The sequence below is a fragment of the Vitis riparia genome, chromosome 10, assembly GCF_004353265.1.
Source record: "Vitis riparia cultivar Riparia Gloire de Montpellier isolate 1030 chromosome 10, EGFV_Vit.rip_1.0, whole genome shotgun sequence".
In the NCBI taxonomy this organism is placed as follows: domain Eukaryota; kingdom Viridiplantae; phylum Streptophyta; class Magnoliopsida; order Vitales; family Vitaceae; genus Vitis; species Vitis riparia.
Window position 1 is genome coordinate 21181747 of NC_048440.1, and position 26568 is coordinate 21208314.

Sequence of the window (26568 nt, forward strand, 5' to 3'; positions counted from 1 at the left end):
TTTTGGAACTAAACCACCATATCCATATAATTTTTTAATGGTATCTTGAATAATTATATTTTATTAAAAAAATAATTACAATTAATCTATTTTTTAAAATATTAAAACTTAATCAAAATTACACTTCACTCATTTCCTCAATCAATTCTAAATCATAAGAAATTTGCCTTTCTATCAATTTCTAATAATATCAAAATTAACAAAATTAATTTATCAGCTGAATTTGAATTTGATTTAAAATCTGATTGGTTGCCATGATTTTGTAAAGAGAAAAAAAAAAAACAAAAAACAAAAAACAAAAAAAAGAGCGTATATGAATAAGCAGAGCCCAAATGCGTAGGAGGCTTCTCTCTTCTTCTGCACTCACCCAAACCCAGTTCGATTTCTATCTCAAACCCTCTTTTTTTCTCAAGGATTTGTTCCTTTGAAGCTAAACCCATATCATTTTCAACTTTCTCAAAGCCCTAATGTTCCATATCTTCACTGGTACGTTTATCCTTCCCCCCCCTAAATTTCTGGTTTAGGTATTTTTCGTTTTTTTCTCTCTGTTACTTTCTGCTATTAATCTCATCAATCTAATTCTGAAATTCATAGTTATTTTATGGGTTGCGTCAATAATCGCCAATGGTCCCATTATTTCTCTGTTTGGTTGCCGATAAAACGCTGGAAAAAATTGAATATGCCAATATTTTTATTTGACTATTGAGCTCAGTTTAGTTTACTAGGAATTCACTGGGTTTTCCCCGGGTGGGCGTATTGGGAATTTCTGATAGAGAAATCAGGTTTCATTGGTTTGTTTGTTTTTTTTTTTTTCCATTTTCTTTTAAATTTTCTTATGTGCGATTTGCTAAAGAAGTATCTGGGATTTGGCTATTTTTCTTTTAGTATGTTTGGATTGTTTATGCATTTTTGTTAAGCTTCTATGGTTGAGGGTTCAAGCTACGTTGGTTGATATTTTGCATATTGAATTTAGGGTTTTGGATGGAAGATTTGTATGCAGCATTTACTTGAGGAGTATGGTGGATAGAACAGATGCAGAGATGATATCAGGCCTGGTTACTTATTTGGAGGGAATAAGGCATTGTGGTCCTGTTATCTGTGAACTCTGTTGAATTGCGGGTGTTAGTTTTTTTTGAAGATACAGGAAGGAAAATGTATGGGAGAACGGGTCTTGATAGATTTAAGAAAGCTCAATCTTTGGAGCCATTTTCAGTTACTGTAAATTCCAAAACTAGCCAACCTGCTGCTCCAACAGCAGTTGCTCATCCCTCTGTTGGATATTCACACTCGCAACATCAGAAATCCCAGTATCAGCCCCAGAACAATGTGGCTCTGAAACCCATAGGAGCTGATGTGGCACCATCAGCAGTGCCGGCTCAGCAAGTGACTCAGCTGGGAGGGGGCCAATCTACTTGGCTGCCTCCCGACTGGGCCATTGAGCCTCGACCAGGGGTGTATTATCTTGAGGTTTTGAAGGATGGTGAGGTCCTTGATCGGATTAATCTTGACAAGCGGAGGAATATATTTGGGAGGCAGTTTGCTAGTTGTGATTTTGTGCTTGATCATCAGTCTGTTTCACGACAGCATGCTGCTGTCATTCCTCACAAGAATGGAAGGTTAGATCCCTTTCTTGATTGTTATTTAAATATTCTACCATACTTTTGTGATGTGTTATATTGATTTAAATCCAATTATAGTTTTTTTCTTGGTTCAAATATGTTGTGATTGACTTGTTACAAGAAGAAATTATTTAGTATAATATACCGATAAACAAACCTAAAAATACTAAGAAGAAGAAGAATGGTAATAGCTTGCTTGGTTGAGTGATACTTTCTTATGTGCTATATTTAAAATTCTGGTTGTCAAGTTTGCATGTTTATTGCTGGTTGTTCAATGTAAAGTTCTTTACATCAGAGGTAAGAGATCTCAGAAAAAAGAAACAAAGAAAAGAAAAGGTCATAAGGTAAAAAGAGATTTTTTTTTTTTCCTTAATAGGAAAATAATGATATGTTTTAATTAATCCCTCCTGAAATAGGGGCCCAACCGCAAGTACACAGGAAGAATAAAAAGGGCACCAAAGAAAAGGAAAACGATAGAAATAGCTAAAGCATTTAAGAAAGATACACCATCAAGCCTTATCCACAACTAAAGCATTAAGGAAACCTAAGAAATATACACAATCAAGCCCAATGGTTCTTGAGACTAAGCAAATAAAGATTTTAGGAAAATGTGTTTTACCTCCAAATGCAGAATGTTCCCCACCTTCAAAGAAATTCCTCTCTTTTCAGAAAACTGAAAACAAGCATTAACGGGCTAGTTTCCTGGCTCTCAAGCATGTCTGACCCCAAACTAAACCTTTCAATCAAGCAGTGTCTCATTTAACTCAATAGTGCAAAACCGAAATAATCCTGAATAAAGCAATTGCAGAGTAACACAACTGGAACTCCTTTCTCTAATGAATGAGGATCGGGTTTCTCCAACTCCCACTTTTGTGCAACCAACACCAATTTACAGGGGCCAACCGCACCTTTTAAGCTGTGAGCTGTCTGACACGAGTCATGAATGTCTTTTAGAATATGTAGCATGATGTTCAGAGTGTTACACATTTGAGGCTTAACCTAACAAGGATGAGTGGGTGTTTGATGCTTGGGAGGAGGGCGGGGAGGTGGGTAGGTGAAATCCTCTGTTTTCAAGACACTTTAATGATTGGGAAATGAAAGAGGTGGAGGGCTTGTTCTGGAAATTGCATCATTTGGTTTTGAATAGAGATGTGGAAGATGTCTTGAGCTAGAAGAATAGCAAGAATGGCTCCTTTTCTATTAGATCACTCTACGGCTCCTTCTCAAGAGCCTCTAGTGACCCATTTCCTTGGAGTATGATTTGGAGGTCTTGGGCTCTAATGAGGGTAAGCTTTTTCACTTGGGAAGCATCTTGGAACAGAATCTTAACCATTGATCAGCTCAAAAGAAGGGGCTGGAATATGCCGAATAGGTGTTACTTGTGTAAAGTGGAAGAGGAAACCAGTGACCACTTGATCTTATTTTGTAAGAAGGCTACAATGCTATGGAGCTTGCTCTTCTCCTTATTTGATGTGCAGTGGGTTCTGCACTCCTCAATCAAAAGGAATTTGATTGGTTGTCATGGTGCTTTTGTGAGTAAGAGAAAGGACAAGGCTTGGAGGGCTGGCCCCTTTTGTTTAATGTGGACCTTATGGAAGGAAAGAAATGAGAGAGTGTTCAATGACACGGAACGACCTGACCAAGCTTTAAAACCTTTTTTTTTTTTTGTACATTTTTGTGAATTGGGGTAGGGTGTATTTAGAGGATCATTCTTTGTCCGTGATTGATTTTATAGAGTGGCTTTTGTCTATCTGGGTGAAAGGTTTTTGTCTTTCTTTTTGCCTAGCTCTTGGGCGTTGTTTGTATACTTCGTGTGTACTTTTTTTCGTCGCTTCTAGGCATTACTAATACAAACTCATATTTACCTATAAAAAAAGAAAAACATTTGAGGCTTAACCTGGTTCAGAATTATGGTCAATGATGGTGATCTACGTACAAATTGATCAGGATTTTGAGGGGCTTTAGGGGTGAACTAAGCTCACTGTTTTCTACAATGCATATTCCCATATGTTTTTTCTACTTGCAAAGGCATAAAGATGATTTCCATTCATTTTTGTTTTGCTTTCCAAAGTTAAAATGGTTCTTCTGCAAACCATCGTAGTATTTACAAAGTTTTCTCCCTTTTACAGCATATATGTAATTGATTTGGGTTCTGCACATGGAACATTTGTTGCCAATGAGCGGTTGACCAAAGAAACACCTGTTGAGCTTGAGGTGGGACAATCTCTGCGGTTTGCTGCGTCCACAAGGAGTTATATATTGAGAAAGAATAATGAAGCTCTTTTCCCTCCACCTCCATTACCCTCAGAAGTTAATCTACCGCCACCCCCTGATCCTTCTGATGAAGAAGCTGTTTTGGCTTATAACACAACTCTAAATCGTTATGGTTTGAGCAAATCAGATTTACTGCCAAAATCCATTGAGTCAAGTTGCTCATCAGGTGGAAAAGATGACATCTCTCAGTCAGAGAGAGCAGCTAAGCGAATTAAGAAAGCAAGAGTGGCCTTCAGGGATCAAGTTGGGGGAGAGCTGGTTGAAGTTGTTGGGGTTTCAGATGGTGTAGATGTAGAAACTGAACCTGGTCCAGTAGGTGTGAAAGAAGGAAGTCTTGTTGGGAAATACGAATCCCTTGTACAGATCACTGTGATACCCAAAGGGAAAGAACAGCCGTCTGTGAGGGAAGACAATGTTTCACAAAAAGGTGTGACTGATAAACTACAAGAAGTCTTGAACAAGGTGAAAACTGCTCCAAAGAGTGGCATCTATGATGATCTTTATGGAGAATCATTTTCTGGCAAGTTGGGTTCCTCATGGGCATATTCATCCTCCAGTTCAGATGGTAAACAAATTTCCAATGACTTTGAAGGCAAGGCTCTTAGTGCATCAAGTGGGAGATCTGGTGCTAATTCAAGCTCTGTTGATGATGATGATGATGGTGATGTTGATGATGATTTATTTGGCGACTAGTTGAACTAAGCAGCAAAGTTCATCGGTTTCTTGTATTATTCCCCTTTTGTGAGTTTGACAATATGATTGAAAGTTGAAAAGCTTCATTCTATGGACTTCAACAGATATTGTTTCCGTTGCAAATGGGAAGATTTTTGCTGTATTTCATCATCAATTTTTCTGTCTTTGGGATTCACTGCATGAGGGTATGAACCTCCAATTCAGTTACAACTTGAGACCATGGTGTTAGACCTTTGCTCCCTTTGAGGATATGGAACTTAAGTGTATAATAGTAGTGGCAGTCATTTAGCTGGTTAGTTTATTTTTTTAATGTTGTGATCTCATCACCTGTTTCTGCTGCTCTTAATAACCAGGAAATTCAGGGTCACTAGCTCCATATGCATATGTTTTCTTGGGGTTGGATAACAGCTTTTAATTTCAAAATCTCTTCTACTATTTTTCTGTGGTTTCCTCCCCTCTCTTGTTGAATGGCTGGTGCGACTCAACAAGTAGGAAAGGTTACAATTCTAGTTTGAGAAATGATTCTCCCTCTTCTCTTCTCATATGTTTTGGTTATGTGGATGTTTTGGTTGGCCCAGAACTATGTTAAGGAGTTTTCACCTACTTCAACATTTGCTTTCACCCCTCTGTGTGGCCCTGAACTTTCATGTAATTTCATTTAATACTGGAGTTGCAGGTGGCTGGTTTTCTGATTGCAGTTGGTGTGACCTGATCTTTGGAATCCATGAAGTCACTCACTGGTAATATAATTGTTTTGCTACCTTCCTGCAATTCCAGCTGAATACTAGCTTGGCCTCACTGTTCTCCCTGTTACCAATCCTTGGAAAGCATATCAATCTGCTTGGGGATGGTTTTAAAAACTGTCATTACTTGGAATTATCACTAGACAAAAATCTTATTCATGTCTATACTTTTTCTTCTTGGGGATGTTTTTTTTTTAGAACTGTCATTATTTGGAATTATCACTAGACAAAAATCTTATTCATGTCTATACTTTTTCTTCTTTCATATTTAATTTTTGTCATTGAGTATTGCATGAGATCTATACAGGTCCAGAGATTGTCCTCTGCTGCCAGTTTCAGCCAAATTTACCTGTGGATTACTTTTCAAGAACTACAGAAAGTGGAACAAGTAAACAAATCAGTTCTTGGGTTTGAGGTTTTCTAAGGAAAATAATTATGAATAAAGGAAGGCTTACTAATCAAAGAGCCATTAGATAAGACTTTGAGTCTTTTCATTTGAAATAAAGGGTCACTTTGTCCCATAGGATTAGCCACAAAATCTCTTGCGGATTTGAGTGATCCACTTGTTTAGCAGCATTCCCCTTTTCTTTTTCTCATAAAGAGAAAAGGGTAATGATGTTTTGACCAGAAGGCAAAGGGAAAGGAAACATAATTAATTACCTGCAACAACTTCTGAAATTCATTCTCATTCTCTTGTGAAAGTCATGAATTTATGACTGCAGCTGGTGGGTATGAGCCTAATAAAAGATAAATTAACACAAGAAAGATTGTTAGTATGATGATTAGAAATGATGTGTAATGTTCTGAGCTGACTCAACTCTTAAAAAAATATTGCTAGTTATGGGTGGATCTGTTACCAACCCAGGTCTGTGACGAGGATTCAACAGCTCCTAGAGAGTTGATTTCATCATTGGAGGATATCTCTATGATATTTGGCACAGAGGTATCTGAGAGTATGGCTTTAAATTCTCTGAACTCTCATAAATTTCTGACTGCTGATAGTTGGATGTGTGTTTCTGGCGGAAGACTCAGCGGCCAGTGGACTATGGCCATGAAAGCCAAAAATTGCTTTGAATTGCAGAAAAGGATGGATGGTTTACCTGCTTGTTGGCAAAGGATTGGGCAGCAGAGACTCTGTTCTTTAGCTTCTGCTGTTCCCTTTTGAAAGCAGCATCTGCAGTTTCATTTAATACCTTAATCTGCTTCTTCTCCTGGGAACCTCGTCCAAGAAATCCTCTCCCATTTACCACCTCCACCATACTTTATTTCCATCACAGTTTGAATATCATTACCATTGTTTCCTATGACCTACCGTCCTTCTGGCTGTGCCTTTCCCTTTATTATCATTTGGGTGTCTTGATTTCCTTCTTTAAAATCCCAATCCAGAGATCTTCCACATCCATGGAGTCAATGGAGAATGGAGTAAAAAAATGTGCTTTCAAATTCATCAAAATCTTGTATAACTTCAGCAAAACAATGCTCTGTCAACAGTCGAAGTTCCATATTATCTTCTTCTTTTAAACAGGATGAATCCATGGTTTTGAGCTCTAAATCCAAGTAAAGCCTGGTTTTGGACGTGAGAACAAATCAGAAAAAGAAAAAAAGAAAAAAGAAAAGAGGATGCAAAGCAGAAAACTTTCATGCAGCTTAATTTTCAGTTGACCTTGTTCATCATCAAAGCAAAGCGGTAATAATAAATACTTGAGAACAATCATCACAACTTTTGAGAGTGATATTCATGAATGTTGACATCATTTTATCAAACTGATTGAAAAGAATAGTATTATAAAAAACGCAAAAAAGCTATGTACAAGTTGGGATACTAGAGTCTTCCAGCTTCCAACCATGGGTTTCCCTATAAAAAAATGTCTAAAGTATCAAATCTGGAGTGAGTGTTCCAATCAATCCATTTTGGGAGCTGATTTTAGGAGGGTTAGAAGTGTTATTTAATGTTCAGAAGTGCTTTCTTACAAAAACAAAGTTTTAAGCTAAAAGCCTTTCTAGAATCACTCTTCATCAAAGGGTGATGAAGAATGAATGGTATACCATGAGAAACATAAAGAGGAGGATATATTCTGTAGGTGGGTGTAGACTAAATGGGAACCAACTGCAGAGGTGAGCCCCTCTCCATGAGATATGAGTCAACTGCCTCTCAACCCTTGAAGGCTATATGTGGAGGCACCAATTACTCAAGGACTTTTTAGAATATAGGTCCACGTCACAATGGAGTAGGGCTTGACTATTTCCATTTCCAAATGCTTCTGTTTCTCAGCCACACCTAACCTGCATTGAATTATCGATCCATCTAGGTTTACTAGGACATTTTTCCATCATTGCCTCCATCAAAGGTTCTCCCATCAACAGGCATATATACATGTTTCATGTAGGTGAAGATCGGTGCCCCCTTGGGGCCTTAAAGGGTATAGTGAGAGCCTTGTTCATGTCCCATGGAGTCAGAATTGGGACTTTGGACCGACCCGGGGACATGATATTCTTCATTTAGATTATCAGATATGAGTCATAGCTAGTGTTGGTAGTTGATGATCAACTGGTCTTGACTCTTGAGGGAGTCTACATTGATGACCTTTTTTTCTAGCACAAAGGCTCAAATGGAAAAGATTAATTTAGGCGATGATCGTATCAGTAAGATCATCATCATCAGTGCCTTGTCATGAATGAATTGAATGTTATATATCTATATATATATATATATATAGGAATTAATTGGAGGAGAAAAGGGGAGATGAAGAGTTGGAACACACATCTCCTTGAGGGAAGGAAAGGAGAGTGAAGAAATCATGTGGGACAAAGACATGAAAATGCACATAAAAGCTTGGAATGCACACGAGCTAGAAGGCACTGATGCATCCAAGAAACAACACACACGGTGACAAGAGAGAAATACTTGTCTGAGGGTGGCCTCCAAAACAACCAACAAATGCAAGGATGCCAATACAATCTGTGTCAAATGGAGCAGACTACTGACTTTTCAAGGAGGAGAGGAGGGACCCAGAAGACTGGTGAAGAGGACAAGACACGTGGCCGACATGAATATCAAGGAGAGCCTATAGAGAAGAAGAATATACCTAGATAGTGGGGTGAAGCATGATGAGAGGATGCAACAGGGGATCTTTCGAGCAGGGCCCTACCCACCACTCTCTCCACCCTATTAGCCCACTTGCATTGCATGCTTTATGTGAATTCAATCATAAAGCACCCAATTTCAAGCAGTGAGGTGTAGAGAAGAAGAAGAGAAAGATAAGAGAAAAGAAGAGAAAAGAAGAGAAAAGAAGAGAAGAGAAGGTCACTGCTCTGCTTTACTCCCCTTTTCTTTTCTATTCAAGCAGTTTATCATAATATGCTTTTGATACATTACTATGTTGACTAAACCCAACCTACTCATCAAGCACACACACACACACACACCCTCTCTCTCTCTCTCTCTCCTTCTCTTTCTGCAATAGTCTTTGGTGAGACTTTGGGAGATTCACTTTACTTTAGCTCTACATCTCCCACCCGCAGTGCATAGCAGAAGCCTTAACACCCTTTGTCCATCTCTCTCTCTCTATCTCTCTATGTGCATGAAACTGCTAAAAATTTCTGCCATCTTCTACTCATCTCGTGTTCACACAAACCTATGCATATATGCTTGTTTCTAATATAGGACCTCATCTCTTGGGCTTCACTTCATGTGCCAGAAAGCAGTGCCCACACACCAACTTTCTGAAATTTGTGCAGTCAACTTGGAGTTTGAAGGGCATATTTGCAGCCTTTTCCCCTCCCCTAAATGGTGATTGGAATCAAAAAACTCAATCAGATTTTCACGGTATGCTCCTCTCCTCTACTTCTTCACTAGTTTTCTTCCATTAGTTCAAACCCCTGATTCCGAATTCTGATACACATGGTATAGCAGCAAAAATATAGCTCCATAATGGATGTGCTTTGGTTAGGCAGAAGTCCACTTTAGTTGTTATTTTCCGTCTCAGACCAACCATAACACCAAGATGCCTTTCTTTCTTTTTTTCCTTACTGTTATGCAGAGAAAGGATTCTGCCATACTTTGCTAGAAGATAAAACATATAAAAGAAACTTTATTGTGGACTTTAACACAAAATTCCAACGGAATATGGACAAAGAGAAAACAATAAAACCCTTCTGAAAGAGAGGCCTATTGTGGAATTCTTTATATCAATTTCAAAAGAGAATGTTAACATAAATGGATAAGCTACCATACTAAATGGCATCAAAGAATATCCAAGTTTGAAGGCCCATTGGTTCTGTATTGGGGAAGAGGGAGGGTGACATTGAAGGATACATTTGTATCTGATTGTTCATATTCATGGTGCTGGGATCTAGTGAACCTACTTTAAAAAAGTTGCCTCTGTGGCCTCTGTTGTTGGCCCATTTTGAAGAAAAAACCTCTAGGGCTTTTCTTTTATCAGATGAAAAGTACTTGATACTGGTGCCATATCAGCACTGTGGTTCTCCTTTACCACCATTTGCCCTTGGAGCCATGGACCACTGTATTAGTATTCGGCCAACCTATAGCAATAAAGGAAACTGCAGCAACTACAATACATTATCTCTTTTTGCCGATAAAAAACATATACAAGAGGGGGCACGAGCTATACGTGTTAATACAAGTTTTGGAAGCATACACGTAGATATGGATCCCCTCCGATCAAATGAGATATGCCTTTAAGAACGCGAATTCTCCACTCTTGGAATATAATCCTCTAGTATCCTAAAAAAATCATCAAGATTTTCTTTCATTTCTAAGTTCTTTTCTTTCAAAAATTTGCTATTTTCTATTTTTTTTTCTTCTTTTATGTCCTCTGATGGCAACATTGACTTGAAACATCATGCTTAGTTAAGCACAAGCTGCTGGCAGTAAAGTAGATACATCGCTGTTGATCCATGCATTTCTATCACTTAGTTTAAGGACACTCCCAGACAAATCACAGGCACAAATTTGCATGGCATCTAGCAAAGGTCTAAAAGCAGAAGGAGCCAATGCTCCCATAGACACACCTCTATGATATTCTTCTAACATCTCTATCTTTCCCATCTTCCAAACAGTGCATGACAGCAAAAAGTTGAAATCTCCCACCTCTTTTTTTCTCTTTTGTAGGTGAAAATTCCTTCTCCTATGTGTTAAAGGGCTTGTAGGGCTCTGTACAGGAAACATGATGAGATCCTTGTTGGCCCAAAGATCAGGTAAGGCCCTTCTTCCCAATTCTCTTTCCTAGTGAATTGCATACTCCTCTTTTATTCATTCTGCATCACTAGGCTATGGTTGTAATTTGTCTCGACCTGTATTGCATGATATATTCTTCATCCAATTCTCGGGTTTCATCTTGATCTCTTATCCTCATCCTCCTCTCCCTTCTTCCGTCCTTCTCCCAATTCCATTTTCATGAATTTGGCTTCTCTTTTCCAAGATTTCTCTCTGCTCTTTCCCCATAAGGAAAAGAAATGGTTTTCCAACCATGTGATGGTTCATGGGGGAATGAACATTTATTTCAGAAAAACTGATCTGTTGATTTCACATTCTTTTTTTTCCCTATTTCATTTCAACATTAACCAATTTCTAATCACCATTTTTGTTAAATTAGCACGATATAAATGCTCGATCTATCGCTAAAAGCATATCTTCTAGTAACCATCTTTGCAATAATGCTTGAGCAAGTTCTTATTTCAGGTTGAAGTTTTTTCTTCAAATTAGATTTGATTACTAAGTTTCTATATCATAATTTCATTAATACCAATAATTAGTCAAACATAAACCATAAGCAAAAATATAATTAAAAAAAAAAGCCATGATTCTATGTGATCAAAAGACCATTAGTATCATTTCCAATTAAACCCTTTTCACTAGTTTACAAAATATTGCTAAATGCATGCCACTGAACATTTAAATCTACTTCCAACTAAACCGAAAAATAAACATTTGAATGGAGTTTCTTCTATTTGTTTGTTTGTTTCTTCTTGAACTTAATCCACAAAGTGTTAAATTTGGATTTGTTTCAGAGGATAATTGGAAAGGGAATGTCTCAGTTGTATGAAGTAGTAGGTGGAAGAAAAGGGAGTCACAAAGATGAAGTTCATGAAACTTGGCACAAGGCCTGACACTTTCTATACAGAAGAGGCTACCAGGTAGAGTGAATGCATGTTTCTGAGACTCTGCAAAGAAGCTAATATCTCAGTACTTGTTTTTGGGAATGCAGGACGGTGAGCTCAGATGTGCCTAGCGATCTCGTCATTCGAATCAACAACATCACTTATCTTCTCCATAAGGTATGATTTAGCATTTTCTCACCAACCAACCACAAAGGTAGAAAAAGAGCTGTTGCACATGCACTGAAATTAAGGAATTTTGAATTGACTTTGTTTATAGTATACAAACAGTAAGTGTTCTTATTGGGGTTCTTCTATCTCAACTATGGAAATTGTTACAAGGGAGTAAACCATCATCTGGTCACATTTTGTACAAACATTTGATCTGGGCTCAGTCAAGATCAGTTGGATTGTCGATAATTATGCTACTTTTAGCTGCAGTTTCCACTTCTTCCAAAGTGCGGTCTCTTGCAAAGGCTCTTGACCGATTCTGGTGATTCGGACAATGACTCTGTAGAGCTTCATGATATTCCTGGAGGTGAAGATGCTTTTGAGCTGTGTGCTAAGTTCTGCTATGGAATCACTATTAATCTCAGCGCCCATAACTTTGTGCGAGCATTCTGTGCTGCTAAGTTCCTTCGGATGACTGAATCGGTTGAGAAGGGGAACTTTGTTTTGAAACTGGAGGCTTTCTTCAATTCATGCATTCTTGAAGGGTGGAAGGACTCCGTTGTCGCACTGCAGAGCACTGGAAAGATGATTGAGTGGTCAGAAAATCTTGGGATCACAAGGAGGTGCATCGATTCAATTGTTGAGAAAATCCTAACCCCCCCAGCAAAGGTTAGAAAAATCCGCCACATCGCTTCACTGGAGAAGCAAGAAACTGTCTATCATCTTTCCAGCTAAATCGATCTTTTTGCTTAAAACTGATGATTGTATGCAGGTAAATTGGTCCTTCACTTACAGCAGACCTGGGTATAACAAAAAACGTCACCAATCTGTTCCAAGGGATTGGTGGACGGAGGACATATCAGACCTTGACATAGACCTGTTTCGGTTCATAGTTACTGCCCTCAGGTCAACAAATATGGTGCAACCACAGCTGATTGGTGAAGCGTTGCACGTCTATGCCTGCCGTTGGCTACCAGACACTACAAAGATTAGGCCTCCAGAGAGTTCAGCGTCTCTAGCCAACGAACCAGTGGAGAAGAACAGGCGAGTCCTTGAGACCATTGTGAGCATGATTCCAGCAGACCGAGGATCAGTTTCAGTTAACTTCTTGCTAAGGCTCCTCAGCACAGCAAGTTATCTGGGGGCGTCTCCAGTGACAAAGACAGAACTCATACGGAGATGTGGTTTACAACTTGATGAGGTGACAGTAGACGACTTGCTGCTTCCTTCTCACTTGTCTTCTGATCAGTACTGTTACGATATTGACATGATTTCCGTAGTGCTTGAAAGTTTCTTGGTGCTATGGAGAATACAATACCCTGCACCTTCTCAAGACAGCCAGTTCATGAGATCGATTAGAAAGGTCGGGAAGGTTATTGATTGTTACCTTCAAGTGGCTGCAAAGGATGCCAACATGCCAGTGATGAAATTCATATCTCTTGCTGAAGCTCTGCCAGATATTGCACGGCCAAAACATGATGACCTGTATAAGGCAATCAACATTTTTCTCAAGGTAAAATACTGCCTACCAAGAGTGCCTGTCTTCAAGCATTCCTTTTGTTCCCTTGTCTTAAAGAATCATCGGTTATTGAGTTACTCTGCTCACTTTGATATGGCCATGTACATAACTAGGAGCATCCTGATCTGAACAAGGCAGAGAAGAAGCGTCTTTGCCGGATTCTGGACTGCCAGAAACTGTCCCCAGACGTATGCGCCCATGCTGTGAAGAATGAACGTCTACCATTAAGAACAGTGGTGCAAGTGCTCTTCTTCGACCAAGAGAGAGGTTTCAAGGCAACCAGCCAAAAACTGCCGCCCCGGGGGCTTCTCTCCAGGGCACAAGAGGCACCATTCAGTGAAACTGTCCAAAGTAAACCAAAGTTACCTCCAGATGATCGAGCCAATAGACAGGAGGGCACCAGAAGAGCCCCAAGTCCCGCCATCCCTGAAAGAGACCAGCACAAAAAGTTACACCTCAAATCAGAAAGAAACATTGTAATTAGCAGAGAACTGGGGGAAGTAGAGTCAGAGAAGGTAAGGGAAACCAGAGAAGAAGGAATATCAGGAAGCAAGATGAATCCAAGGAAGACAATGCAGGGAAAGAGTTCATCAGACCATGGCCATTACAAAGGTAGAGACAGGTAGTAAGCGAAGAAGAAACATCTCATGGTGCCCTCTGCACTCACTGTAATTCTATTTTTTTCTGTAACCATCTAGCATAAAGTGTTTGATTCCAAAACCATTTTCTCATTACCTGTGGGGACTGTCCAATAAAGGATAGAGATGGATTGTGATTTATGCACTGTGATTTCAGTGGGGAACATTGTCATGCCCAAAAATTCAATTGATTATTTGACCTTTACCCACTGTGGAAGTACTGGATACATCCACAAAGGGTTGTGTTCTTTCTTTTCTGGATAACACTTTCCCAATAACAAATCCACAAAACTTCCCATCATTGCTATATCACCTGAAATGTTGATGCACCTATTCACTAGGAGATGCCCTCCTTGAAATACACTTGAGGGTCTATCATCTTGAAAATTGCAGCATTATATAATGGGAGTTCAACAATAGAAAGAATTTACAGAAGACGTACCCGCGTCATTGAGTCCCAACTGGGTTTTCTACAAATATCTACAAACAAATTTGCAGTAGATGAGAAGACACTGCAGCTAGAAATACATTTATTTTTACAACCTTCTTTTTGAATTTTGTTGTCCTTACATAAGCAAATAAACCCGGTGTGTTGAATTACCAGAAACTCGTTCCTCTCGGTTACATACAGATAAAGAACCTGTGCTACATGTTCCAACAAAAGAAATATATTACAAACATGATGAGAGAGTTCAATTCTCGACTGAGTACTGGGTGGGCACTGGGTGAAACCATTCCTTATGTTGCGGTCTGCATCTTCCCGACTTTGAGAGCAAGTGAGAAGGGTGCCATATGAAATCTATACAAGCTTCCCAAAGAGGGCAAAAATGGAACTTTCATTTCTCCTTGCAGAAAAGGGCAAAAATGAGATCCCACCCTCAAAAAACCAGCACGGGAAAAAAGAAGTGGCAAGGAGGTAGTCCATGTCACAGTTGATGGAAGGCCAGACCTCCAACTCAGAACTCCATTATTTATGCATCTTAACCCAGTATCTTTAAATTCAAGGTTTGATAACAGAACAGCATTCTTTCTAGTTGAGTCTTAAACTGTACACTCAGAAGCTTCTTGTCTGGCTCAATGGGTCGTAATCATAAGCATCGCCAGCCTTAACAAATCGCCCCTTCACACGCTTCCTGACATCTGCCCTTGCTTTGCGAGAGGCATATCTTATTTTCTTCTCAAATCTGTTCAGAAGTCATTGATGAAAAAGAAAAAAAATTATTTTCTAGTTATGAAAATTTTCATTCTAATCAAATTCCATAAAAATCCTACCCTTATTTTAGTGCATTCATGTTGCAAATATATAGAATTATTTTATTTTATTTTTTGATAGACATATGGAATAAAAATTCAAAGGTTTACCTATACAATGTCTGATATAAATAGATAATTTTGAAATTAAGAAAAAAAATTGTTTACTTTTCAAGACATCATGTTCAAAACCATAGATAATACTATTTCATAAACATGATTTTCTACATGCATAAACAAAGCCTTTGGTGTGTACTTACTTTCGTGCCTTTTTCTTTTCCTTGTAACGCAAGACAGCACTATCCCTGTTAGCTGAAGGCAATGAATTTTCAGGACAAGGAGAGCACCATGGAGGTTCTCCCATTAGAAGCATTGAAGAGACCCCACAATCTTGATAATCTCCAGTACTGCTCTCACCAGTGAGGCCGGAAAAAGAAAGTGAGAGGCTTGAGTGTGCTTGCCTTGGTGGAAAACAAAGATTTGGATCGGTTTTGGAGCTTATTATAGAATCAGCAGATATAGGATTGCTGCACGCTGGCTGCATGGCTTTAATTTGTACAACAGAGGACCCCTGAGAAACACATCCATCAGTGCTATAAGTACATCTTTAGCATCAAAACTGAAGTATAGAATACTTTGACAGCAATTTTATAATATTAGAAGTGTGAGTGCAGCATCATACATAACTACAGCCCTACTAGTTGACTCTTATTGCATCAAGTGTCAGTATTTCTACAAGCAGAAATCTTGGCATAGCATGCAACAAATTTTAATTCCAAGGGTGCAATACATTAGCCAGAATTCAATGAAGTGCTAATATATAAGAAAAAGTTTGCATCCAGAGGGAACCAAAACTTCCCTTCAGTGTTAAGGACCTTCAGTGCACATGCAAGTGAATAAAGACATCAATTCTTAGTCTGGGTGATCACGACATATTGCCATACATATATACACATCCTTATAATTCAATTGGTAAGCTAATTTGAAAAGTGCAACAAATGATACAGCCATTTAAGCTATGTTAGTCTCACAAACTTGTCAAAAAATTGGAACCAAGTCTATAGCTGTAGATTGACTGATTGCCTAATGGTCCGGGTGGTGCTCTCATTCCGAACTTGTTTTACTGTTATAGGACCCAACCAAAGAACAACAAGAATCACTTACATATTTTGAGAATATGTTGAGATGTATTAAGATATAATGATAATTGAGGCGCATCAAGGTGTGGGATAAGTGTATCACATTCCTGCATGATCAGTATGGGGAAATCAAAGATTCAATGTCAAGTTCAAATGAATGAAGATACCAAAGAATTCACCAAATGAAACACCTCCTCCAACTCCATAAGAGTGCGTCTAAGCAGGTTGTTAATTATTTCAAATATTTTTTTACATAAAAATTGCACTTGTTTTTGCGCAACATTTCTTGTTGGCCATAAATAGATGTCTTCTGAGTTGTTCATGCTATGGAAGGTCTATACAGAATAAGAAGTTATCCTGCTTGGAGAAAACAGCATTATAATTTATCTCAAACTTTATTTGATTGAGATAAAAGCTGCATTCATATTTTTGAGTAATATTAGTTTTTCTTCAAAAGTATTATATTTGTTATCATGCTAAGAAAACATACCTTCCTAAGTTGTTCCAATTGATGGAATATAGAGGATAAAATGTTAACCTGTTTGTGGTAACTGCATTACCTTGTGCAGTAAAGGTCTGTTTATCAGCTGTGGTCAAGGTTTAGAATTTTAGTTGGTTGTATTGATTCAGGTTTAAAAATAATATATTAAATCTTGATTTATCCAGAAAACTTTTATGGTAAAGCTCGAATGTGTTTATTAGCTCTACTTACAATGGTTTGAAAGAGTATGACTCAATTTTGGTACTTGGTGAGCTCCACCGGAATGCTTATCTTTATTCTTTATCTCTGTCAGCTTGCAAGCTATCAACTCTGCAACCAACAAAGCCTAGTCTGTCACCTATAAGGATAAGTTTAGTTCTTCAAAGAAAGGTCCCCAGCTTCTTTCTTTCATGACTGAACATGTTGTGTTTGCATACATACAACATATAGGACAAAAACAGCCAAGATAAAAAGCATGCTTGAGATTTCTCATATTGTAAAAAGATATTAAAAAATGCCCCCTCAGATTTGCATGCTACCTTGAGATTTAGTAACACACTGCTTTTAAGACCTTCATTGAATGGAGCATCACAGAACGGTCATTATCTGCTCATTAGTAAATACGTCATAAAGGTTCCCATGCAGTCAGGATAGGATCAGTGGAGCTGAAACTTACAACCTGCCATTGGCAGGCTCCTGGTTGCAGAATACCATTTTTTCCTTATTGGTGTGGTTGATAATAGTAACAAAAGCAGAGGCTTGGCAAGAAGAAGGTGCAAAATGTACTAGAAATAAAAGAGACTTAACATGTTTGACAAAATATTAAAATCTCAGACATTATGAAAATCTGACACTGAAAACCCAAAAGTTGATATATGCATGAACTCTTGCTCAATTAGTCATACAAGAATGCTGCCTGGAGAGGCACATTGTTACTTACCATCAAATGCACCAGACCCCATTAGAATTCCACTGTCATGTACTTGGTCTAGATTAATCCAAGACAATCCCTCATGGCTTTACTATGGCTTTTGGAAGTTTTTTTGGCCTATAGTGGGAAGGAAGGTGATGCATGTCTTCAATGAATTCCACTCAAGGGAATTTGTTAAATGCAGTTTAAATGCTACATTTATGGTTTAATTCCTAAGAAAGGTGGGGCGGATGATATCAAGGATTTTAGACCAATCAATCTAGCAAGCAAGCTATATAAACTTCTAGCAAAAATTTGGGCAAGTAAATTGGAAAAGGTGATGTCTGAGTATCAGAATGCTTTTGTGAGGGGAGACATATCCTTGATGAGGGTTTCTTTATGGGACCATTGACTCAAGGAAATAAAAAGCTCTAGAGTAGATTTAGTTTGCAAGTTGGTCATGGAAAAAAACGTATGTTTATGCAAATTGGAAGTTTCTCTTCTCTACTATGGAAAAGATGAGTTTTGGACATAGAGAAAATGGATACATTTCTGCATATCTGCCATGAGAATGTCAATTCTAGTTAATGGCAACCCATACATATCTTTTTTAGACATTTAGAGGGCTGCTAAATTATGGAAATTTTCAGTTGCCTAATTACCAGAGCAAAGCAATGTCTCATTAGAGGTTTTAATGTAGAAGGTAGAGGGGGAATGCGTTGAATATATCTCATTTATTGTTTGCAGATGACACTTTTGTTTTCTATGAGGATGATGCGAATCAAATGAGATACTAGAGATGGATTGTTGGTTGCTTCAAGCTAGAGGCTGAATTGAAAATAAACTTATAGAAAAGTGAGTTGATTCCTGTTGGGGAGGTGTTGAGGGTGGACAGATTGACTTCTTGATTCAGATGCAATGTTGGGAGTCTTCCCGCCTCATATCTTGCTTTGCCTTTGGGAGCAGTTCATAATTCTTGCACTGTGTGGGATTCAATAGAGGAGAGATTCAAAAAAAGATTGGCCTCCTAGAAGAAGCAATTCTTGTCAAAGGAGTAAAGATCAAGTCTTTTAAAGAGTACCCTTTCGAGCAATCCAATTTACACTTCATGTCTTTGTTTTTTTCAATCCCTAGGAGAGTAAGAGTCAAATTGGAAAAAATTCAAAGAGATTTTATGCGGGATAGCCACTTACAAGGAAGTATAATGCACCTAGTGAACTGAAGGATCATTTGCAAGGATAAGAAGTATGGCGGATTGAGAACTAGGAGGTTGAAGGTTCTAAACTAGGCATTGCTAGGCCAATGGTTGTGGGGATTTGCCCATGATCATGATAATATGTGGAGGAAGATCATCCAAGCCATATAAAGTTAAATGGACAGGGGGTGGTGCACCGTAGAGATGAGAGGGTTTGGTGAAGTTTATAGAAAACCATTAGAAGAGGAAAGGAGGATTTCAGTATCAGGAAATGGTATGAAAACTAACTTCTAGGGGGTCAGATGAGTGGGTGAGAGTCCTTTGAAATTGGATTTCCCCATGCTTTTCAGTTTAGCCTCTGCTAAGGATGCTACCATAGCAGACTTGTGGGAAAAGGGAGGGATGGATATCATTGCAGTTTAGAAGGAACTTTCAAGATTGGGAAATGGAAGTGATGATGGAGCTCATACATTCAGTGAGAGTGAACGAGGTAGGCGTGGACAGCTTATGCTAGAGAGGAGATAAGAGGGGAAACTTTTATATTACCATAGTACCTTATGTGATGAGACTAATGAGGTGTTCACTGCCAAAGAAATCTGGACGTCTGATGCTCCTGTGAGAACCTATTGTTTTGCATGGGAAGCAGTATGGGGGAAGATTTTTACCATCGCTATTCTCATGAGAAGCAGTGGATAATGGTAAATAGATGTAACCTCTGTAAAGATAATGAAGAATCAGAAAATCATATTCTCATTCATTGTGATAGGACACAAAAATTTTGAAATCTTTTATTAGCAATGTTCGGTTTGAAGTGGGTGTTTTAAGACTTAATGAAAAACCTTCTTTTGAGATGGAAGGTCAATGGAATGGATAAAAGACACCCTTATCCCCTTGACATGCACAAGAATAAGCATAAGAGTGTCATGCATCAAATCACCTTCTTCTGAGAAGGAAGGTCAAGGGGATGGATAAAAGACAAAGGAAGATTTGATGCATGACACCCTTATGCTTATTCTTGTGCATGTCGAGCAAGCATAATCGAAGAGTCTTCCATGAGGAACTGCAAGAGCAGAGATTCAAGGAGCCCATCCTGAATTCCTTGTTAAGAAAGTGATACTGGGTTTCACTAGGAATGGAGAATTTTGCAATGTTGGATTTTTTAGATTGCCTTGGGGCTGTACAATGAAGTCTATTCTCCTCAAATATATATTCACATCATTAAAATTGCCTCAAATCTAGAGTTTTCTCTTTCCTCATGGAATATAGAACATCAAAGAGAAACTAGAATGGAATGTCTTTTGGATCTTAAAGCATTCAAATACTAGCTTCCCAGGACATGGCAGATATCTTCGAGCTGACCATTGGTACCCAACTGAAGCAGGAAAACAGGACCAAAAGGATGTAAAGAAGACAAAATCTATCTGGAGGCTTTGATGAGATCCACCTATTAGGAATAGAGATAGCGAAGTTTAACCCATCCCCATGAACTATCTGTTCTAAAAGGCTTATACTTGGCTAAGATCAGCTATAGTTCAATACAACTGAGACCAACCTATATCCAATGCATTGCAGGCTCAAGTTAGGGAAGACCAAATTCCTAGAGGTCAACTATAAGGATCTTGTCCAAGGCCATTGTCCAAAGAAAGCAACATCAGAATCTGGGATTTCCAAACAATTTTGAAGGGAAGATCAAATTTCCATTAAAATATATAAATGGAAACCAGAAAGGAAAATTCCTAATGCTATGTAATTGCTACTGAAATCCTCTTCAATCATGGAAATCATACAACTAGATAACACTGCAAAAAAAACCTCTAGAAAGAATCAACTTTTTTGTTTTTCAAGTTCTTAGCAAAGGTAAATGACCAGACCAAGCCAAGCCCCAAAGAGGATACGTGCCATGCAGTTCTACTTAACATTTCATGCTCAAGTATTCTGGATGGATGGAAAAATGTGCAAGGTAATGAAAATCTCCCATCAATGTCTTTCCAAAACTGCACTTTGTGTCCATTGTTCAAAAAATAACATGTCCTCTATCAAAGGGAGCGGCCACCTTAGAAGTACTCTTCAAATCAAATACTCCCATGACCTACCAAAAACTCTGGAATAGCATACAAAAAGAAATATTCTCCATACGTAATTGTAACTTGTAGTCAATGTTCTTCATATGCTGTAAACCATTGATGCCCAAAAGAGTTCAATCCATAACTAAAATTGTAGAGTCTTCAAACCACATGCATTCATGCATTATTATTATTTTCATCCCAACAAATTAAATTTCAACTTCTCACCTTTCTATCTCTATAGAAAAACCCCATTGAAGATTTTCTGTGAGGAAGGTTAGCTAAGGGGCTCCTGACAGGAGCCAGCTTTCTTCCCACAGATTAGTATCCTGAATTTCAAAAAACCAACTCACAATCACACCTTCAACTGCTTGGTAGAAGAAGCCAGCTGTCTTCTATCTCTTTTTGACAAGTATATCAATAGAAAGTAAACTTTACCTAGCAAGCTCTTAATGATATTAGCCAGCTTGCTAAATGTTTGAAGCCAAATGATGAATCTTGTTATTCTTGCATTGACCATCCAGAGAAAGAATTTGGTATGACATTTTCCTCTTAAACCAGACAGCTTGTGGCTTTGCTTTTAACCTAACTTTGGATAAAAAAAACACTTGAACTTTCTCCTTCCCATTGTTGCTAGCATCCATCTCAAGATCTAAGTATATAAATCACTCTCTAGTTTCTATATAACTCTAAAATCTGTTGAAGTTACAATTTCTTCATTCCATCCGTGCTTCCAGAAAACAGAGAAGAAAAGATAAAAAAAAAAAAAAAGCCTGCCCCTGCATTAAGCATAGTTTAACCTTGTCCAAGAAAACCACCACTTTCAAGAAACATGCTCCCAAATCTTAAAGATTTTGATTCTTCAAACACACAACACAAAAACAAAATTAGGCAGATGGTCTGACAAAGGCCAAAATCAACATCTATCACTCCACTTCTCAACCAACCTTGAGATTAAAGAACTGAATTTTCTAAAATTCCTCAAAGGGAACTTTGAACCAACCAAGCCCCTCAAAGTTTTAAGACAGGAATGTACACCCACCAGAATTGAAAAACAATAACAACAACAAAAAAGGGAATGTTACCAGCAATGTCAATAATGCTGCCTCAAGAAAAATTCCACCCAGCCATCCATAATAGTTTAGAGTATGTATAATAGTTTTCTCCCCTCTAAGTATATAAATCACTCTCTAGTTTCTATATAACTCTAAAATCTGTTGAAGTTACAATTTCTTCATTCCATCCGTGCTTCCAGAAAACAGAGAAGAAAAGATAAAAAAAAAAAAAAAAGGCCTGCCCCTGCATTAAGCATAGTTTAACTTTGTCCAAGAAAACCACCACTTTCAAGAAACATGCTCCCAAATCTTAAAGATCTTGATTCTTCAAACACACAACACAAAAACAAAATTAGGCAGATGGTCTGACAAAGGCCAAAATCAACATCTATCACTCCACTTCTCAACCAACCTGAGATTAAAGAACTGAATTTTCTAAAATTCCTCAAAGGAAACTTTGAACCAACCAAGCCCCTCAAAGTTTTAAGACAGGAATGTACACCCACCAGAATTGAAAAACAATAACAACAACAAAAAAGGGAATGTTACCAGCAATGCCAATAATGCTGCCTCAAGAAAAATTCCACCCAGCCATCCATAATAGTTTAGAGTATGTATAATAGTTTTCTCCCCTCCATGTACAGCCATTATCAATCTATTCTACCCAAAACACTCAAACTGCAAGAAGCTCCAGCATCAGAAAATTGAAAGGAGAGTGCTTCCTGAAGAAGAATACATCTTCAACTCCCCTGAAAACCATAGAATACCACCCAAAGGATATCCTAATCTATTATTCCTCAGCCTAACTTCCATACACCCACCAGATTTCATGCATTCACTAGACCTGAAGTTTCATATAATTAACGGAGAGAAAAGACTAGAAACAGCAGAAGTGAAACAAGATTTACAAAGCCAACCCCAAATAGTTAGGACAGAGACACTGTCAAGAGTTGAGTTGAGTTAAGTTAAGCTGAACTTTCAAAAACTATGGGAACAGTTCTATTTTTCACACAAACTCTTGAAAACTGACAAAACAGAGCATAAATAAAATGGCATAAGTCAGCTGAGAATGATGAGAAGAAAATAGAAGCAACTCAATGTAAGAATAGAGTTATGAAGAAACCTCAGCAACATATGCACCCCGTGCACTGGCATCAGTACCAGGCAAATTCCCAATTCCAAACAAACTATCAATTCCACCATTCTCAAGGAGCTGTTCTGAGTGATTTTGGGATACACCAAAGAGTTCTTCATAGTTCTCTATGCTCAAGTCAACATCAGCCATACTGAAGTCTTCATATAGAAGATCATCATCATCACAAATCCCGGAACAGCATAACTGCACATTGTTTAACAAGAGAAAAGAAAATTCAAGTAATGATTGTGATAGTGAAAGGACTTCTAGTATACCACGCAACCAATGCACACACATACACACACATCCCAGAGAACACTGCTGGTATACTATCCTTGGAGCCTACAGAATGGATACCTGAGACTTGGAGTAAATTAAATTTCTGTAAACTAATATATCAAATTATAAATCACCTTGGTAGTTGGTGAATTCACAAGATCTGTTGGCTGGTCTACACTGGATGATATGGGGTTCAGAGCAGGCACCGGAGAGGATGCCATCCAAAGATCAGACTTATCAACATTTTCTTGAGCATTTGTCCTACCAGCAACAGTGGAATCATTAATGTTATTATTTACCGGAGGCAGTGAACAGCTACCAACACTATTTTCAGTCAGGCTCATTAGGACCATTCCTTGCTCGCAATTAGAATCATCCACAGAAAGGAATTCTAAGACAAAAGACCAGATCCTAGAAAGTTCAGCTGCTGAAGGGCAACCAGAGTAACAGTTAATTGTCTGCCTCTTATGGTCTGAAGCTGAGGTAGTGCTGCCATGCCCAATCCAATTGCAATTTTGACAAAGTGAGATCTTCTCTTCAACACACCTAACTGTAGCAGGTTGAGAATTGCACCTTTCACACAAAAGGGTCCTCGAGTGGCGCCTAGAAAGGGCATTTGCAGAATGAACATTTCGATCACAGGACAAACATAAGCAAGCGGCATCAGACCTGCAGTAGACCATAGATCTTTGGTCTCCACAGAAATCACACAATTGACCCATGTTTATTCTAACACTGCAATTTTAGGCAGTGTCCCAAACACAAACAGTCTATGTCACCCCTCCAGCTTCCGTGTCTCTTAGTAAAAGACAACTGAACCACCAGAAATCAATTTTCTACAGGAAGCAGCTTACCCACTTGAGATTACAACCTAAAAACAACAAGATATAGCAGATTACCCAAAAATACATAGTAAAAATAAATAAATAAATAAATCTGGGAACCAATCACCTCCAATGTAAGCTCATAACTAGTTTCACTACAAATTAATTACCAGTGTTTCAAAACCAAATTATGCCAAAGTTAAGAAAAAAAACACTCCTAACTCCTGCCAATCATGACCCAAACATCAATCATCTAACGAGCTGTTCAGACAACAAATTTACAATCTGATGATGAAATGCGTACCAACTGGAGAAATATCACTTCCCCTTCCAATCAAATTTCCAAAACAAAGTGCCAAAAGATCAATTAAAAATAATAAATAAATAAATCTCACGCAAGATCGGTTCCCTTACTTTAAAGGGAAAAAATCAAAGCAATTTCCACTATCCAAAGCAAGAAAGTTCTCCAAAATCGCTTTTAAACCCCAAAAAGAAAAGTCATGAAATAATCTTGCAGTTAAGAGCTTCCTTGCTTTGGGTACAAAAAAGCAGAGCAATTCTGACTCGCAAAATCGTTTCTTGAAACCACCAAAAAAATAAATGATTACAATATTCTCACCGCTAACAGCTGTCCCGCTTCAAAGTGCGAAAAAATCACTTCCCCGAAATCGTTTCTAAAACCCCCCAATTTAAAAAAAATAAATAAAAAATCAATCCTACATAATTTCAAAATTAAGGGCTGCTTTGCTTTAAAGTACAAAAAATTCACTTCCGCAAAATCGTTTCTAAAACCCCAATGAAAAAAAAAAAAAGAACAAAAAAACCAATCCTTCATAATCTGAGCCGCCTTGCTTTAAAGTGCCAAAAACGACCGCAATCCGAATCTCAAAATCGCTTTAAGAAAAATAAATAAATAAATAAAATAAAATAACCTCCCACTTAAAGAGCTGCTGTTCTTTCAAATGGAAAAGAAAAAAAAATCAAATCAATTTATCAAAATAATCCCGCAAATGAGAGCTGAATTTTGACCCTGAAACGAAGAAAAATCATCCAAAAATATCACGAGACAATTGACAGCTGAAATCCCAAATACTAGATCCAGCCCCCAAAAATATTACCGCCAAAAAAACACGAAAACAAAAAAAAAAATAAAAAGAGACAAAAGAATCAGCTACTCACCAGCCCAGGAGAGAAGATGCAGAGAGCTACGACGAAGCAGAGAAAGCGGAGGAATCACGGCGAAGAATTGGCCGAAATTTGCGAGGCAAACGCTAGGCCGAGAGTTTTTCTCTATCCCTGCAGATTTTCCACGCACAAAACCTCAACCCTAATCCCAATTCCTAAACACCACCTCGTCCTCCACCACCACCATCATCGTCATCGAATTGATGGGATATAGAGAATTTGGGATAAAGTGCATGCCCTGGCCCCACTTCCCCTTCGAAAAAGTCAGGACCTTTTCACTTTCCTCTTTTTTTAATTTTTTAGTTCATTCCAGATCATTTCTTTACTTTCGTTGGATTCCCATAGTGGTGATTTTTATGCGGATCGGGCGGTCCATGGCTGCCAGCGACACCTCACATGCCTGCCCCACTGGTTATTTTCCGATTAAAGTATTATCAATGGGAGTGACACGTGGCGAGTAAGTGATTCATCAGCCTTTGCTCATTCCAAAAGGTAATCCTCGTGGGTTCCGATCTCGTTAAAAAGTTCACGAGGTCGATGTGCTTATCCGACGTGGCATCCATATCTGCTTCCCTTCCAGCCCAGTCCCAAGCTTTTTGCCAGCCCAGCCCAAGTTTTGTCCTTCTGTTTTCAGATATTTTTTCAGATATTTTCTACGTACTTGACTTATTTTGAGAGCGCGTGTCAAACACAGTTTTCACGTGTGTTGAAAAAAAATCTTAATCATGTCTTAAATATTGATTACGTATTTGAAAGCTGTCACCAAACACCCCAACTTTAGAATTCGCAAATCATGGATTAAAAGCCGTTTTTTAAAAGTTTGTTCTATACATATAATATTTGTTAGAATAAATTCAAAATTTCTTCAAGTTATTATTTTTAGAGTATAATAAAAATTAAATAGAAATACAAAAAGTAAATCAAGAATTTTTGTATTATATATAAGGTTATAGTACTTTCACCCAAACCATATCTACAAAATTACTTCTTATATTGAACTCTTAAATAAAATTTATTTTCTTTAAGAATTATTTTAAAAAACCAAATCCAAAAAATAACGATTGAGGGGTAAAATAGGAAAAATTGGTTTCAGGGTAATTTAATGTAAAGAAGTAAATTTGGTTTGATTTCTTTAATTAAGTGAAAATTTAGATTTTCAGGAGAGTACTTGCCTTCTTTAGGCATACGTCAGACTCTGTCAATATCGATATGAGTATATGAAGAAAAAGTTTATACACCTACTTAAATTTTAATATTATCATTAAAATTTTTAATAT

The 26568-nt window shown here is 38.0% G+C and overlaps 3 protein-coding genes across 9 annotated transcripts; 2 read left to right on the top strand and 1 right to left on the bottom strand.

Moving 5' to 3' along the window:
- The first annotated feature begins 333 nt into the window (after positions 1-333).
- On the top strand, positions 334-5009 carry LOC117924254 (protein phosphatase 1 regulatory inhibitor subunit PPP1R8 homolog). Its single transcript, XM_034842846.1, has 3 exons — positions 334-486; positions 974-1616; positions 3749-5009. Exons 2-3 carry the CDS (start codon positions 1153-1155, stop codon positions 4584-4586), a joined length of 1302 nt encoding a protein of 433 aa, XP_034698737.1. The 5' UTR covers positions 334-486; positions 974-1152; the 3' UTR covers positions 4587-5009.
- Positions 5010-8557: 3548 nt separating this feature from the next.
- LOC117922956 (BTB/POZ domain-containing protein At5g47800) lies at positions 8558-14026 on the top strand. Of its 6 annotated transcripts, none has more exons than XM_034841192.1 (8): positions 8558-8632; positions 8994-9155; positions 10461-10546; positions 11360-11485; positions 11557-11626; positions 11882-12286; positions 12390-13130; positions 13250-14026. In XM_034841192.1, exons 4-8 carry the CDS (start codon positions 11427-11429, stop codon positions 13760-13762), a joined length of 1788 nt encoding a protein of 595 aa, XP_034697083.1. In that variant the 5' UTR covers positions 8558-8632; positions 8994-9155; positions 10461-10546; positions 11360-11426; the 3' UTR covers positions 13763-14026. The 6 variants fall into 6 exon arrangements, with proteins under 6 accessions (XP_034697083.1, XP_034697084.1, XP_034697086.1 ...); XM_034841193.1 differs by having other exon boundaries at positions 8616-8632; positions 9028-9155; XM_034841197.1 differs by lacking the exon at positions 8558-8632 and having other exon boundaries at positions 8706-9155; positions 11888-12286.
- A 128-nt stretch (positions 14027-14154) lies between these two features.
- LOC117922957 (zinc finger protein CONSTANS-LIKE 9-like) lies at positions 14155-25527 on the bottom strand. Of its 2 annotated transcripts, XM_034841199.1 has the most exons (6): positions 25286-25527; positions 24726-25136; positions 23417-24153; positions 22992-23207; positions 15286-15596; positions 14155-14958 (listed from the first exon to the last, which is right to left on the bottom strand). In XM_034841199.1, the coding sequence occupies exons 3-6, from the start codon at positions 24002-24004 to the stop codon at positions 14829-14831; spliced, it is 1245 nt and encodes a 414-aa protein (XP_034697090.1). In that variant the 5' UTR covers positions 24005-24153; positions 24726-25136; positions 25286-25527; the 3' UTR covers positions 14155-14828. The 2 variants fall into 2 exon arrangements, with proteins under 2 accessions (XP_034697090.1, XP_034697089.1); XM_034841198.1 differs by lacking the exon at positions 24726-25136.
- Positions 25528-26568: the final 1041 nt, after the last annotated feature.

Bases quoted from the DNA above. Each gene is read 5' to 3' on its own strand.
- LOC117924254 (XM_034842846.1), top strand. From the start codon at position 1,153: ATGTATGGGAGAACGGGTCTTGATAGATTTAAGAAAGCTCAATCTTTG. The intron at 1,617-3,748 runs GTTAGATCCCTT...TCCCTTTTACAG, and splicing joins ATTCCTCACAAGAATGGAAG to CATATATGTAATTGATTTGG.
- LOC117922956 (XM_034841192.1), top strand. From the start codon at position 11,427: ATGAAGTTCATGAAACTTGGCACAAGGCCTGACACTTTCTATACAGAA. The intron at 11,486-11,556 runs GTAGAGTGAATG...TTGGGAATGCAG, and splicing joins TATACAGAAGAGGCTACCAG to GACGGTGAGCTCAGATGTGC. The intron at 11,627-11,881 runs GTATGATTTAGC...TGCTACTTTTAG, and splicing joins TCACTTATCTTCTCCATAAG to CTGCAGTTTCCACTTCTTCC.
- LOC117922957 (XM_034841198.1), bottom strand. From the start codon at position 24,004: ATGGGTCAATTGTGTGATTTCTGTGGAGACCAAAGATCTATGGTCTAC. The intron at 23,208-23,416 runs GTGATTTATAAT...AACAATGTGCAG, and splicing joins TGAATTCACCAACTACCAAG to TTATGCTGTTCCGGGATTTG. The intron at 14,959-15,285 runs GTAAGTACACAC...ACTTCTGAACAG, and splicing joins GAAAAGAAAAAGGCACGAAA to ATTTGAGAAGAAAATAAGAT.